This window comes from Pyrgilauda ruficollis, unplaced genomic scaffold, assembly GCF_017590135.1.
Source record: "Pyrgilauda ruficollis isolate IOZ18807 unplaced genomic scaffold, ASM1759013v1 scaffold25, whole genome shotgun sequence".
In the NCBI taxonomy this organism is placed as follows: domain Eukaryota; kingdom Metazoa; phylum Chordata; class Aves; order Passeriformes; family Passeridae; genus Pyrgilauda; species Pyrgilauda ruficollis.
The window spans coordinates 7947998-7962444 of NW_024523822.1; the positions used below are offsets into that span (position 1 = coordinate 7947998).

General features: G+C 45.2%; 1 protein-coding gene across 1 annotated transcript; it reads left to right on the forward strand.

Moving 5' to 3' along the window:
• The first annotated feature begins 8645 nt into the window (after positions 1–8645).
• KCNS2 (potassium voltage-gated channel modifier subfamily S member 2) lies at positions 8646–12812 on the forward strand. The gene is made up of 2 exons (XM_041470822.1): positions 8646–8695; positions 9664–12812. Exons 1-2 carry the CDS (start codon positions 8646–8648, stop codon positions 11132–11134), a joined length of 1521 nt encoding a protein of 506 aa, XP_041326756.1. The 3' UTR covers positions 11135–12812.
• The last annotated feature ends 1635 nt before the right edge of the window (positions 12813–14447 follow it).

Sequence of the window (14447 nt, forward strand, 5' to 3'; positions counted from 1 at the left end):
CTGGCTGAAGTACATTTTATCATTGTTTTGTCTTAGGAACTGCAGAAAAACAATCTGCAGAGCACACGTACATGTCAAGCACTCTCCAGAAAATGTTTGCTCAAGATGACTTACAAAAGCAGTGTCACTTGACAGGAGTAGCAGGAAATAAGAATGGGACAGCAAGGGACAGTGAAGCAGACCAGCAGGAAAGAAAAGTCTGTGTGCCAGTGGCAAAGGCAGTGCTGCCTCTCAAGCAGCTCTTATACCCAGTCACAGCAGCACTACATCTGCTCTACTTGTGGCAGATTGTGTGAGTCACAAATAGGATTTCACAGCCAGCAGCAAACTTGTGAGCCATAAAACCCACTCCCTTCAATTACAGTGATCACCTCCCAGGGATATTGTAAGACTTGATCAACTGATATTTACAGAGTGCTTTGAGATCCTGAGATAAAAGTCGCTATAAAAGGCTACAGATTTTTCATAACGTTCATAGACCACCTGCTCAGACCAGAAGCATTCACTTTTAACATTGCTTGAGCCAGCTACCAATCTGATATCTCCACAGGAATTTCCTAAAACAGATGTGGCTGTCACATTTAATCTCTCTTTTACTAGGAACTCTAAAAAAAGAAACTCCTGGAAAAGGAAATAAAATAAACTGCATTAAAACTGATGGTGAGAAGAAGGCCCATAATTCTGTTCCCACAGCTCATGGATTCTCCATCTGTACCTTTCAGAAAGCTGCCATAGTGACTAACTCTGTGAGCTTCACAAATTAGACCTGACCTAGATTCAGTGAAGTCTTTGATCTGCAGCTGGTTAGTGTAATATTCTGACTGCAGAGAATTTCAGAATTGTTCCACAAAGCAGCAGCTTCAAAAGAAAAACAAATAAAACAAAATTCAGGTTTTCCTCACAACATGCTGGCCCTCACTTGACTGTATACCAAATGAATCAGTCAGCAAACCAAATGGTGGAGTTTAAACTACTGCTGTTTTCTCATAATTCTATAGTATATGCTCTTGAAAAAAATTACTTCATTATTTCCTCTCACTCTTTATTATAGGAATAACAAACTCCAGGAGACTGAAGAAAAGCATGAGTCTGAGAACCAGAGGGGGTTATAATTAAGCATATTGTTAAGTGCTTTCTTGAATAGAGGTTAAAAATTTGAAGTTTAAAATCATGTTAGCTAAGGATAAAACAGTTCAGAGGCTTTTTTTATAAATTGATCTGAACCATATGAAACTCTTCAGAGCATGGATCTGGACTGGCATCCCTTCAGAATAAGGTTTCCCATGATGTTTTGGACTTTCTGCATTGTGTATAGAAACTGAGCACAGATGTCCCAACATGTTTCAGAAATTTTAAAACCTTTTGTTCCACGATAGCAATGGGAACAGTGGGAAACATTAATTACAGTCTTATTTAGTGATCCTTTTTTTTTTAATTGGCTTGTTCTTGCTTTAAATATGATCCAAAAATATCATAGTGAATCAAATCCAAAGGAAATAGTTTCTTTATCCTTCATCCAATAGTGAGAGGCCTCTTTATAACCAGAATCTTTTTGGAAGCATATAAGAATGTACACAGTCTCAATCAGATACTCAGATAGGCAAGTCTGACCTTTAGGATAAATTACAGACCAAACTGCTTTTGAGATACATTTCAAGCAAGGTACTGCCATGGCAAAGTTACAATGAATGACTCAGACTGTTACTGCAAATAATTTGTTAGTACTTCTAAAGGGGTGGAGGGTGCCCATTCTAAAAAAAAAAAAAAAAAGGGACATAAGCATAATGCAGATTATGAAAAAGTTTTAAAATTCCTTTTGCTGTGTATGCAGTTATTAAAGAATATATGGTTAAGGCTGATTGTTTTTCACTAAACAATTAAAAAACCCCAAACCACTATCTCAATCCCAGTAGGGCTTGGTGCAGCACAAATTCTTCTCTTTGAGCTGTTACCAAAAAAAAAAAAAAAAAAAAAAAAAAGGGGGGGTTGTGGGAAGGAAAAAAAAAAAAAGCTAAAGCTGCTGGAGGTAATAATAGTGCAGAAATATATTTTGCTGGCAGCATGTGATGGTCATATATCTTCCAGATAGTGCACTACAAGCATCTAAAGGAGAGATTGATTTACCTTTATTTCAGCTGGCAAACTCTGCACATGGTGGTTTATGAGGCAGTGGCAAATGGTTCACACAAACTGAGAGAAATTCTTCACAGTACCTGCTTTGGGAAGATTCAGGAAGCCAGTTAAGTGTGATGTGCTTTCACTCGCTCCTTTTTGGTGATGCTAGGCTGCATATGAAAGGATATACCTATACTGCCACTTTGGGACCACTCCTTTGCAGACCCATACTGCTATTTCTTTAGGCACCCAGGATCCTTAAGTTTCTTTGCACTCAGGCTGACTTCAGAGGCAAACTTTGCTCTTCTCTTGATGAGGCAACCAGCGTGAACAAAGTGGATACTAAAGAACTGCGAACACCAGAGCCCTCAGGGCAAACTAAATCATTTACAAGTAACACAAAGATAAAACAAAGGATCTGATGTTGGGTGGCTTCATAAAAAACAGACAGTGCTAATATTTCATATTTGAGAAGCTGAGACCTTTTTTTAGGAGCCAGGAAACAGTAGCTTCTGAATCTGTGCTCAGCTGCACAAATATTGGGAGGCAGGAGGCTGGAGCCCCTGATGGACCTCTGTGGCCAGAACTGGGTCTTCATAATTAAGTCAGCTCTCCAAAATCTTTCCAGTTAAATCTCTATGGCCTTATCTGAAGATCCAGTAAAGCTTTCTCTGAAGCTAGAATATGGCAATAGAGACCAGATATTGTATCACCAAGCTATTGTGTCATTGTTTGGGCAGTAAGGGAGGCATGGCAGTGGCAACACACATAGAAAGCGAAAAGCACATCTTCTGCCCTGTCCCTGTAGAAACAACCTTTGGGAGGTGCAGGGGACACTGTCTTCCATTTCCTTTGCTTCCTTGCTTTATCTCACTCATTGATCTAGCTAGACATTAAGGTTTTCAGTTGCAAAATAAATACATTTGGACAGATGAAGATGAAGAGTAAGATTCTCTTATGCTCCTCTAATTTAAGGTTAGAAAGGTGCTTATGATTCCAAGCTTTACCTGGCTCCCTTCAGACTGGCCTCACGCTCTGTGGATGTGCTGGGCACGAAATGATCAGTCCATCCTTGCCAATATCTCTAGTGATGAGGCTGGGCAACAAAAGGCGAGGGCAGTGAGCCTGGTGTCATGCCTGGGTGTATGCTGTATGGGGTGACTATATGGATGGGAAGATTTGGACACCCAGCAGAAACTCATCCAAGGAGTCAGGACAGAGAGTCAGTGGATCAAGAACTTGCGTTTGGCAGCACAAGCAGTATCTTCTGGCTGTTACCAACACATTTTCAATGTTGTTCCTATTTATTTGAAAAACATGGGATTAGCTAATAATCTCCTAGCACCAAACTCCCCCGAAAATGTCAAGATGAAGAAAAGAGATAATGCTGATCCACATGTAAGGCCATGGTAACAACATTGGAGCTGGCCCAGCATTGCAACACTGAAGAACCTGGCCTGGAGGTTACTAACCTGTGTAAAGTATGGCATGGCCTTTTGCTGCTCAGTGCTGACAGTCAGAGCAGCCTGTGAGGCTGGGTCACCCAGCTCAAGAGGCTACTCCTGCCCTTCTGCATGCTGGTTTCATAATCAATATCCGTTTTCCTCCCACACTGAAATAGCTGTAAGCTAGGAGGGGCTTTCTCATAGTCGTGCTTTCTTTGAATACTATGTTTCCAAGTAGGAACTTGGATAAGTTCCAAATAAGTAAGTTCGAAATGCAAGCAAAATAACCTTCCAATGCTCCATATCAGCTGACATGAACTAGGCTTTTTAATCACATTTTAGAACTAATAGCCATAACCTGCATCCAAGCAAGATCTTTTCTCTCCCCACCTCCATTCAGACAAATAGCAAAGAGGCTGTGCCCATTGCTGTCTGCAACACGTGCCACTGTGAAAGTGACCATTGCATTTGGCAATCTTTACATCCAAAAATGCAGCTCTAAAACCCCTTCTTTCCCACTGCTCATTACTACTGGCAACGCTTACTGCTGCAGCTCAGCTGGAGTCTAGGGGTCTGTAGGTATGGCTCATCTCACCCATCTCAGACATCAGTTTCCAGTAGGGAACAGAAGGTTTTGAAATTCTACAATCTATCTAAAAGAAAGTCACAATTATCTAATAATCCTTTTTTTTGTTATTATTATTTTTAACCTTGTGTTCCATGATTCTGGGATGTAGTGATTTAATTAAGGAAGGCAATGCTCCCCACTGGGCTTCCCAAAGCAAATATTGCCACATGTCCCTCAGAGTCAAGAATCAGGTGGAGCAGGCACAGCAGTGACGAAGGAGATCAACTCACAACAAAAGGCAGAATACCGCAGTCATCGCAGTAAAACTCCAATGCTCATGCAATCACTGCACCACAAAAGATCAGTATTTGCCACTCTGTTGGGGTGCTGTCAGACAAAAAGAAGTGTTCCATTCACGTTCAATTTCTTCAGCTGCCAGATGGTCTCTCTGTGGTCCACTGAGTTCCACTGTGTCACAGTGGAGGTCTGTTTTCAGACATGGCTATCACTGCCTTATAAACTTAGAGTTTAGTAAAGTGACTCTTCTCCCTCCCCCGTTTGATACTGCAAATGCCACAGAGCTTGTGCAAAGCCTTTGCCTCCTAAGAAAAGCAGGCATGGCAGTCAGGGCACTTATAGGGCAAGCAGACTCACAAACAAATGGCATTTCTTTTCTGCCTCTGGTTATGGGGGTTTGAGAACGATGAAAAAGGGACAATCTCAGCTTTTGTTAGATTTCCAGTTAGAAAAGGCTAGCCACAGACTAACAGGAACCAAGCATCATGAAATGGCTACCTTGCTGACATGGGGGAGGTAAGAACAAAGTGTGTTTAGAAGGATGCCTCTTCTGCAATGTTCTCTCTCAAATTTCTGTCAAATTGAGGCTGTACTCAGATATTTGGATAAATATCCAGAAATGGATATAGTCTTTATGAATTTGTTTAAATACATTTTCAACTTCATTCTTACAAACTTGGCAATGTTCTGCAACAGTCCTTTTCTAGTATTTAAGTGAGCATGATGTGCAAAGGTGTTTTTACTTCTTTTAAACGTATTTACTCACTGGCCACAGTTAACAGTTGTGACAGTAGAAATGCCAACACAGAAAGGTCTCAGCCACCTTTGGAAAGAAGAATAGGTCTTACCTATTGATCTTAAAGTAACACACTAAGACTCCAGGATTTTCCAATCTGTCTGGAACAAAAGGAAATAGTCAACAAGAATGTACATTTGAATCTGGCCCTAGGGACAGAGGGAAGCCTTTCAGTAAATATGAAGTGCAGACTAAAGTTCCACCTTCAGTGTAATAGATGGTTGTGTCCTCAAGTTCAAAGTGAATCCACCATATCCACCATGCCAATAAAATTACTGACTTTGGTCCCATAACTTCCTTTAGACCCTGTTCAGTATTTCATTAACACTTGTAGATTTAGTAGTTTTGGAGCAGTTCCATTTCTTCCAAAGGTGACAATGCATCTCAGATGCAGTGTTGTGCCTGCAGGACAGAGTGCCACATGTCCCCAGCAGTGTTAGCTCACTGCAGTGGTGGTGGGGCAGCCAACAGGGACCGGGCAGGGGAAGTTGTCTGAGGACATGGCTTCTCAGGCAGCAGCTTCCTACACTGAGTCAGTCAGTAGGATGGCAATAATTTCCACATTCCCTCACAGTTCAGGTCACCACAACCCCCAAGCAGGGTGTATTGTCAAACACTGCAGTTGCTAAGTCTCCCCAGCCCTGAAGGGCACCTGTACCCATGCTGTGTTTTTACACCGCACTGGCACCTTCTCATATTCCTTAAATAACGTGGTACCATGTGTGCCAATAAAACAAGTCCTGTCTCTCACACAGTCTCAGTCAGGAACTATAACTACCAAACCCAAAGTTAGTTTAGCTTTTGTAATATTGCCCTAGGGTAATATGAATCACTCATTCATCTCCCCATTCCAACAGGCAATTCCTTCACGCTTCCTTATGCTCCCAGCCCAGCCCCACCTCAGCACTGGTCTTGCATTCTCTACAGTCCAAGAAATGTCCACAAAGCAGTGTAAACAGTGTTGTTTTTTGTTTGCTGCATCCCAAAATGTGCTCTTATCTGACACATCACAAGCTCATTCTGTGCAAAAATGACATACCTGATTTCTTTTGACATATCTTTTGCCTCAGATTACACCAGTGATAGTTTGTTCACAGCAATTTTTTCTGTATTTACTGCTGGGAAAGGCAAAAATATTAGGTCAGTAACAGTAACTCTTATATGTCCATGGAGCAGAATGTGCCCCTTGCAAAAAAAAAAAAATCAGATGGATTTTGGATTACTAATTTGGGTGCTGGAATCATTTTAGCCTTATTAGGAAAATGCTTGGGCTGAGTCTATTAGCCCTAATTACAGGAGCACTTATACGAGACCAGTGAGAGCTGTATCCTTATGTGTTTTTTAATGAGAAAATGCAACTTAGAAAAGTGACCAGCAGTTTTTCCAAGGTACAGATAAGATCAGAGATTGATAAATGAGTAATGAGACTGCCTATAACCCTTTTTTCTTAGCCAAATGACTTACAAGGTGAGAACAATCTATAAAAGCTTGGAAATCCTCCAAATACATCTCCACTTAGTTTGTTCTAAAGCAGCAATAGGGAAAAATATTTAATTTAAGAATAAGAAAGTAATTAATATTTTTAAAAATTTGCTGAAGATGTTTCAATATGTTTAAAGCCCCCACTAGCTACCCAGGAAAGAAGAGCAGAGCAGGGGAAAAACACGGATGTCACTTGAATGCACTTCCAGCAGCAGCAGCTTACTATTCCTTGTAATTCTACTGAGGAATGAGTTATTTTTGGTCTCCTAAGAGTGAGTGGGAAATTACAATAGAGAAGTTTCGTGATTTATCCAAGCCCTGGGGAAAGTGGTGGGGCATCCAACACAAAAATTTTAACGTGGTGGTTTCCCAGTCCTGTGTTCTGCTACCCCTTGCCCCAGGCATTAAAAGCCAGTATAATCAGAGCTCCCCAGTGAGTGGCTCGCCAGCAGAGCCCTGGGAGGAGGCGGCTCTCAGGAACTAACACAATAGCTACAGTGCCACTGGGAAGCAGGAGAGCTGCCTCTCTGGACATGAAACACCGCTGGTACAGGGACACGGGCAGGTCGCCACTACATTTGCAAAGCCTCCTCCCTGCTGTGTGCAGTCTCTGTCTCCTCCGTGCCACTTCCCAGAGGAGCAGCACTTTCCGTGGCCAGGAGAGCAGCCTGGTGTCCGTAATTCCGTGTGGATTCAGCGTCCCCTGGGATGTCACCGGACACGCAGTGACGCATGCTGGGACACAGAGCCCTGACCCAGGGCATCTGTAGGAAAGGGAGGCAGGAGCCACTCACCAGCTACAGAGCAAAGCAAGAGCACACACCACCCAAGAAAAGGCGAGCAGGGAGACCATCCGTAGCATCACTGAAGCACGGATCGTCGGAAGCATCTCCGGGTGGCTGAGGGTGCTGTGGGTCCCCGCACAGCGCTGTGGGAGCGTCCCCAGAGGTGTGGAGTCTTTGGCCACACAATGCACCAGCCTTGGTGGGATATGCTGGGGTGCTCACGACACCCCAGGTAGAAAAGCTGAGCAGGATCTTGGGGAACCTGGCCAGTGGCATACACCAGGACTTATTTACCCCACTTCATGCCTGTACTCAGTTTCCTGGGCTCTTAAAGGGCTGACCTTTAATACGGGGGGGGGGGGGATCCTTGTAAATGAGGCTCACCTGTGGCTGGACTTGGGAGTTATAACCTCTCTTCCTCACCAAGGCTTTGAGCAACAGGCTGAAGGCGATGCATAGGGCTGGAGTGCTCAGGGCTCTGACAGGGCTAGTGGGAAGCGAGAAAGGAATCTTCATCCCCCTACACACCCTAACCCTACAAAGCACTGACAGCAGTGCATCTCCAGGAGCCGGACTTCACATGCGTAGGATGCGTAGGACCACGAGTGAGAGGCGGTCAGGAGGCAGCTGGCAGGAGGCGATGTGGGTTATCCCGGCATAAAGCACCTGTCTCGGAGCATCTGCGCTCTGCACAGCCGGCCCTGCTCAGGGCGGGGTCAGGTGAGCAGGGATTGCCTCGATCACCCTTTCCCCCGAGAAACTCGGCCTCACCCCGGGCTCAGCAACAGAGGGGACTTCTTCCCAGTCGCCTGCAGCGTGGGCAGGGACACTGCCATCGCTGACCATGTAGCTGGACACTGTTCCATGTGCTAGCACGAAAAGTCTACCCGACAAGGGCAGCAGCGCAAGGAGGTCAGCCCTCCCACCCTCCCTGCTCGAGGTGCCGCCGCTCACGATTTCCCCCCCCGAAATGGCTGGCGGGGGGGGGCTGTGTGCGGAGGTCGGGGGTTCCCAGCCGGCGACTGAGGGGGCGGCGAGCAGCTTCAACACGCAGCTCCGCTCCCCTCGCACCAAATTGCTCTGACAAGTGTCCCCGTCTTTCCTATTGTCTCCGCAGGGACCGTGCTCAGGCGCCACAGCGAGGACCCGCTGGTGCCATGGGCGGGCGGGGTAGCGGCACCCGCACCCCCGGTCCCTTCCCGGCAGCGTGAGGGGGAGAGGGGCGGGGGCGGGCGACGCCCCTCGGCAGAAGGTCCGCGGGTGCTCGGAGCCACTGCGGCCGTGGGTGGGCGTCCCCCGTCCCCCCTCGGGAGGTTGTGCCGCTCGGAGCCGGCGTGAAGCAGAATCGCGGTGGGGAGGAAACCCGAGTTTGCGGCGCCGCTGCCGCCGGTGCGCGGGGGCAAGAGCGAGAGTGAGCGAGCGGAGGCACCTCCGGCACACCGGCTCCGCCGAGCCGCCCCTCCGCAGCCCTGGTGCCCACCCACCCGGCCCGATCGCTGCCGGCGGGGTCGGGCCGGGGGTAGGTGGGAGCGGCGGGGGCGGGCGGCAGCCGCGGGGGTCGTCGCCATGACGAGCGGGCGTGCCGCCGCCTCCCGCCGCTGAGCGGGGCGGCCGCTGTCCCTTCAGCACCGCGCGGCCGGCGGGGCCGTCCTGCCCTGCCGTGCCCTGCTCTGCCCTGCCCGGCACCGGCACCCCTTCGGAGAGCCGCGGAGCCGGGCGGGGCGGGTTCCCCGCGGGGCGAGCGGGGCTCCGGGCCCTGAGGCGCGGCGTGGGACGGGACCCCGGGCGGCGGCCGGGGCTCCTGGTGTCGTGGGGTCGGGAGCGGCGGGAGGGAGGGAAAGGTCCGCGCCGCCCCGGTGGCACAAAGGCCGTGAGTAACGGGGGCTCGGTGGGAGCGACAGCCGCAGCCCAGGTGAAGGGCGAGGGGAGGGACAGGAGCCTGCCGCGGGAACAAAGGAGCCTCCCTCAAGGTCTTCAGTGGGAGGTGGGAGAAAAGAAAAGAGGGAAAAGGGGAGAAACGGGGGCAGAGGGAGAAAAAGGGAGGGAAAGTGAGTGAATGGGGGAAAAGAGAGAAAAGGGAGGAGAGGGAAAGAAGGAAAGAAAGAAAGAATATCAATAGGTGAACATGCTGCAGATTTGTTAGTTTTGCCAACTTTCTGTGTAATTGTATCCTAGGTTTTCATTCCCTACCCACCTTTGGAAGGAGCTCACTATGACAGGGCAGAGTCTGAGCGCTTTATCTGAAGCGAATTTTGAAGACAATGAGATCAGCATCAACGTTGGAGGCTTTAAGAAAAAGATGAGATCCAACACATTATTAAGGTTCCCCGAGACCAGGCTGGGCAAATTGTTGAGCTGCCACTCAAAGGAGTCGATACTGGAGCTTTGTGATGACTATGATGACACCAAGAATGAATTTTATTTTGACAGGAACCCTGAGCTCTTTCCTTATGTGCTACATTTTTATAACACTGGCAAGCTCCATGTGATGGGTGAACTCTGTGTCTTCTCTTTCAGCCAGGAGATTGAATACTGGGGAATCAATGAATTCTTTATAGACTCCTGCTGCAGTTATAGCTACCATGGGAGGAAAATGGAGCCAGACCAAGAGAAATGGGAGGAACAAAGTGACCAGGAAAGTACGACATCTTCTTTTGATGAGATTTTGGCATTCTACAATGATGCCTCTAAATTTGACAAACAGCCCTTTGGAAACATCAGGAGGCAGCTCTGGCTTGCTTTGGATAATCCTGGGTACTCGGTTTTAAGCCGCATCTTCAGTGTCCTTTCAATAGTGGTGGTGTTGGGCTCCATTGTGACCATGTGCCTGAACAGCCTCCCAGACTTCCAGATTGTTGACAGCAACGGGAACACCGAGGAAGACCCTCGCTTTGAAATCGTGGAACATTTTGGTATTGCATGGTTCACTTTTGAACTGGTGGCAAGATTTGCAGTAGCACCTGACTTTTTAAAATTTTTCAAGCATGCCCTGAATTTGATTGACCTAATGTCCATCCTTCCATTTTATATTACACTAATTGTCAACTTGGTGGTGGAAAGTAGCCCAACTTTAGCAAATTTAGGCAGAGTTGCACAAGTCCTGAGACTCATGAGGATTTTCCGCATATTAAAGCTTGCTAGACACTCCACAGGTCTCAGGTCTCTTGGAGCCACTCTGAAGTACAGCTACAGAGAGGTGGGGCTTCTTTTACTCTACCTCTCTGTTGGCATCTCCATTTTCTCAGTAGTGGCTTACACCATTGAGAAAGAAGACAATGAGGGGTTAGCCACCATCCCTGCTTGTTGGTGGTGGGCTACTGTTAGCATGACCACCGTTGGCTACGGGGATGTGGTGCCAGGGAGCACTGCTGGCAAGCTGACGGCATCTGCATGCATCCTAGCTGGTATCCTCGTGGTAGTGCTTCCCATTACACTGATCTTTAATAAATTCTCCCACTTCTATAGGCGCCAGAAGCAGTTAGAGAGTGCCATGAGAAGCTGTGATTTTGGTGACGGCATGAAAGAAGTTCCATCTGTCAACTTAAGGGACTACTATGCTTATAAAGTTAAATCCCTTATGGCCAGTCTGACCAATATGAGCAGGAGTACCCCCAGTGAGTTGAGCCTGAATGATTCACTGCATTAGTGTACAAGTCTGACAGCAGTTTGCATGAGAGCTACCAAGAGCTATGTTTATAAATGTTTTCCTATTTGTCTTTTTTTTTTTTTTCCTAGAAGATAGTGTTGCTGACACTGCACTTTGCACTTGAGAAACTAAAGACATTTCTATTACAAGTTAAGAGTTTGCACATTTTCATCCTGTTGCATAAGGGTACTAAGTGCTGACTTTTCCATGCAAATGTTACCACTTCCATGCCATTACTGCTAGTGGTATAGTGATGATCTGTTACTTTGTGAATTTTCTCATATGAGCAGAGAAATTAATGTACCCAAGTGGAATAAAAATTCTCAGCTGTGGCATGAGTAATGAAAAAAATCACCTATCACCTATACTGGTGTCTGTACTAGTATAAGACTTCCCTTACAACGGTTTGAAACAGCCACCTGTGAGTCACTGATACAGGAACATTTCTACCTATATTGCTGACCAGTAATTCTGATCATCACTTGCCTGAAAACACCTCTGAGTTTGCTTATTCCTGAGTATGTGTGTTAAAATCTGGGTGTTCTTGTTCTGAAATGTTATGTATAATGATATTTTTCAGAATCTTCTGGGCATAGGCCTTCCTCTGTTTCCAAGATTAGGTCAATACTGAGCCTTCTAAAGAAGGCCACCCCTCATTTTCAGGTAGCTACATATTCAAAGACTACATTCCCACAAGTGACTCTAGGTATGGAGGCCCATCTAGAGCTCTCAGGATCCCATTTCCAGAAGGGATCTGCTCACAGCTTGGTCCTCATGCAGCTGCAAATGTGTTGTATCAGTCCATCAAAAAGGTTTTGAGATTAGACATATGAAGATGTAGGCTTTAAACAATTAGAAGCACCAATGAAAAACTTGGATTTGATTAATGAAGTGAAATATTCCCACATGAACAGTACAGGCAGCATTTTAGGAATTGACATTCATATACTGCAAAAAGACTAATTATAAAGATGCCATATGTGATGCTGAGATATAAAATCTAATTTTATCAGTAAAGCTTGAAAGCAGGTGTTGATGACAGACAATTCCATTAAAATTTCTGCCAAGGAATCTCTAAGCAAAAAAACCATTTTCACTCAGAAAGAAACTCTCAATTTACAGCTAAGGGAGAGTATAAGGGCCTAAGAAGGGAACAGATAAAGAGCTTAATACTGCACTATCTGTGGGTAGATCCTCCTACCTACTTCTGTGATGTAGTCAATTTTAATCCTTTCAAGGGCTAGCATGTACTTGTTTAAAAAAAAAACCAAAAACCAACATGAGAGAACAGATCATATGCGATTTAAAGAGTAATAATGAATCTGCATAGAGTTGTTTTTTGAGTGCTCAGTCTCGTCCCTTACACAGTCGTACAGAGATCAAACACTTGGAGTCAACGGGCAGAAGCCACTGCTTTCCTCTTTCTACATCTGTGCTAGAAAACAGACTACTGGCACTCAGTGGGCAGAACAGTATTTCTCTTCAGATCCTACTGCTTTTCCACCCCATTCATTACATATAATGTTCCAATTAATTTTTTTGTTTGTTTTACTTGGGAAGACTAGAGAGGTGCAGAAATTAAATTCAAGCTAGTTAGAAGAGAAATTAAAATGCTAAAGCTGAAATTGTCTTGTTTGGAAGACTGTGTTTTTAAACCATGACAAAGGGTGGCTCAACCAACAAAATAAAGCAAATATGGTATGAATAGGTAATTGCCTCATTTAGGCTATTAGAGTATGCAGCTTGGTCTGGATCTTTTGAAGCTGTATCAGCTCCACCTAAAAACCAGAAAGCTGAGCACCCAGGATCAGATTTCTGTTTGCCCAGTGATCTATGACAGAATAATACACAGTGTGAAATAACTTACTCCCCCACCCCCACCATTTCTGTTGAACACCCTCCCCTCACATCAGTAGCTGATTTAGGCCATGAAGTGTGAGGGGAAAAGGTTGTTTCCAACCTTACCAATTTTCAACACAGCCTGCACAAGTTATAAGTCAATTGGCAAGCCATTACTTGCTGTCCCTGAAAGTGCCATATAAGTGGCCATATACCTGAAGGTAGACCTAGATAACCTGAATTTAGTGTCCAAACTTGAAACATTTTGCTAAGGTTTGCACTTCTGGATAGGGCCGGTTCAATTCAATTTATGCTGACTCCCAGGAATAAATTCAGTCCTCCTGTCCTGATTCATAGTGCAGGTGTGTAAGCTATGACACACCCACAAACAGCCCCCTAACACACGGAGCAGCGTGAGTCACCCGCTGAACTGAAACACCAAGACAGAAACAAGGGGAGGAAGAGGTGGCATGGGCAGCACACACCCTCCAGCCAGGTTACATGCTGCAAGGGTGGCCAATTCTCTCACTGGTGCAAAGGACACTCCAAACTCTGTCTGTTCGCTGGGGCTTTTGGAGAACTCAGTTTCAAGCAGTGGTTTTATCTCAGTTTCATAAACAGTAGATTTACAGAGCTGAAAACCAGAGACTTCCAGAGCAGTTATTTGGTGAGACCTGTAGACTTGCCAAAGAGTCACAAATTCCCTCAGCTGTTCCTAGTTTAACATTGCAAAGGTTGGATTTAACTTTGCAACACATCATTTCAATAACCTATAGCTTATCTTATATTCTAGATTTATTATTATTTGTAGGGCTGATGTTCTGTCATTTCTGCAAATATTGACTGGAACGTGTCCAAATTGCATTTTACTAAAGAAAATGAAATACCCAAGGAATTCCAACTTTATTGTACTGGTTGAAAGGAATTTTCATTATTGCATTTTTATCTAAGTGCTTTTGATCAAAGACACTAAATAAATAAAGTACTGAAATTTAAGATGTTCTTATTATCATGACAATTACTTTACACAGTGCACAGGAATTCCTTTCATAAACTTAACTAACTCCATGTTAAAAGTAGTCACATTTTTGCTCCCCCCTCCTCCTGAAGACCATTCCAGAGCTGTGCTGCTCTCCAAGGCTTGCACAACTTTTAGCACAATTTTATTAATGGCTGCTTTATACCAGATTTTTTTTTTTTACTTTTGCCAACACTGTTCTTTAGCTTAAATATTTCATTTTCCTCTTAGTGTATTTATAGACAGCAACCATATGGCCTTACATACGTATTTTCACAGCTTTATACCTCTCAAGCTTCCTCTTAGTTTTCTTTTTGCAAGTCCTGTTCTCCTGGTCACGCTAGGGGATGTAGCTCTTTTTTTGCATTACTTCTGGTTAGATTTGTTATGTTTGAGCATTGGACAGTATTGTACAGCAGTTTTAAGCATATTTGCTTATGACATAAGCATATTTGC